The sequence below is a fragment of the Miscanthus floridulus genome, chromosome 5, assembly GCF_019320115.1.
Source record: "Miscanthus floridulus cultivar M001 chromosome 5, ASM1932011v1, whole genome shotgun sequence".
Classification (NCBI taxonomy): Eukaryota; Viridiplantae; Streptophyta; class Magnoliopsida; order Poales; family Poaceae; genus Miscanthus; species Miscanthus floridulus.
In genome coordinates this window covers 137,947,514-137,949,047 of record NC_089584.1, presented here as the reverse complement: position 1 = coordinate 137,949,047, position 1,534 = coordinate 137,947,514, and the positions used below count along the sequence as shown (strand labels likewise).

At 52.1% G+C, this 1,534-nt stretch overlaps 1 protein-coding gene across 1 annotated transcript; it reads right to left on the bottom strand.

Moving 5' to 3' along the window:
• Positions 1-623: 623 nt before the first annotated feature.
• LOC136453807 (uncharacterized) lies at positions 624-1,235 on the bottom strand. Its single transcript, XM_066454364.1, has one exon. It carries the CDS (start codon positions 1,173-1,175, stop codon positions 843-845), a length of 333 nt encoding a protein of 110 aa, XP_066310461.1. The 5' UTR covers positions 1,176-1,235; the 3' UTR covers positions 624-842.
• Between the last annotated feature and the right edge of the window lie 299 nt (positions 1,236-1,534).

Sequence of the window (1,534 nt, the reverse complement as noted above, 5' to 3'; positions counted from 1 at the left end):
GATGACACCTCTAAGTGTGATAACTATATATACATAAGTGTATAATGTCTAACAACATTCTAAATATTTTTGTATATGCAGTTACTATTTTCTTGTAGAGAAGAGGTTTCTCCTGTTTATTAGGAATAAAGCATTCAAACAAAGTTTAGCACAAAGCGTCCAGGCGCGCCCGCCAACAACAACGCCTGACGACTAGAAGCAGAAAACACTTCATAAGGTTCTGACGACCCCTCGTTGCTCTCCATACTACTCTGCTGAATTATATTTATCAAAGACAGAGAAGTTGAGGCTTCCAACTCTGATGTTCCCGGCGCCATCTGATCCCTCCAGCCAATTCTTGATGGTTGGCTCACTTGCTCTTCCAACAAGGTCACCAGCGCTGTATATGAGTAAGAGTAACAAGTCAATATGCAGTTTTACACACAGCATAGATTGTGAGTCCAAATTTTAAAATTCCATCTAATTACGCCCCCCCAGTACATTACAATGGTCATTTGTTACGAGCCGCCTCTGAATACACGATGTTCGTTTCGAATTTTGTGCAAGACTTGATTTGATAATTTCCTGCATCCTCAAGGAAACAGAAACAGGGATTTGCAATTTTGCATCTTCACAAATCCACATGTATATATGTACAATTTGGTTGTATAACATCGGCACTCGACAGGGCTACATCCACTGCACAATTACTCCTTGCTACCACCTCCGATCGAACTAAGCAAAAAAAAAAGCACGAGCAAACTACTCCCTTCACCCTGCGGGCATGCGCGACGCGCCCAAACAAACCCTCCGCCAGTCCCTGGAACGATGCACACCACGCGGCGCGGGCGGCGGGTGCATCCTCACATGCCGCCGATGCAGGAGAAGATCCTTATGCTGCGGGCCCTCAGCGGCGCGCCCGGACGGCGGCGCCACTCGGGCGAGGCACCCACCTCCCCCGCCAGCTCCTCCAGGGAGCGGTGCCGGCGGTGCGCCATCTCCCTCTCCGCCGTCGTCGTCACCTTGCCGCCGCCGGCGGCGGGCTCCCACTGCTTCTGCTGGTCCCACGAGCTGTCCTCCACGCGGTCCCCGAAGAACCCGCCGCGCGACGAGCCGGTGGAGCTGCACCGGGAGTAGTAGCTCCGGGTCCGCCGCTCCTTGATGGCCTTGTAGACGAACGGGATGAGCCCCTCCATGTTGGAGTCACTGGGTGGTTCTTTTTTCCTCGCTGGAGAAACGGCGTGGTTGGCTTCGGTGGTGGTGACGGGTGAGCGAGACGCCTCCGTTGTTTTTATAGGCGGGGCGGGGTGAGTTGGTTTTTCCATGGGTTTCATTTCACTCTCAGCCTCCGGAGACGGGTTCAGAGAGAAACGTCGCTTGACCCGGCGGCTGGCTGGTTTCTTGCGTGTGGTCCATCGCCTCCGATCCTGGTGTGCCGTTTGTGTTTTTGGCTCCGGTTGCTTGTGCCTGACACCGTTTGAAGCTGATGGTTTTTTTTTCCAGTTTCCAGCTAGTGGAATGTTTACCTCGTGTGCCTTTTGAAATTGTTTTTTTT

Bases quoted from the DNA above. Each gene is read 5' to 3' on its own strand.
- LOC136453807 (XM_066454364.1), bottom strand. From the start codon at position 1,175: ATGGAGGGGCTCATCCCGTTCGTCTACAAGGCCATCAAGGAGCGGCGG.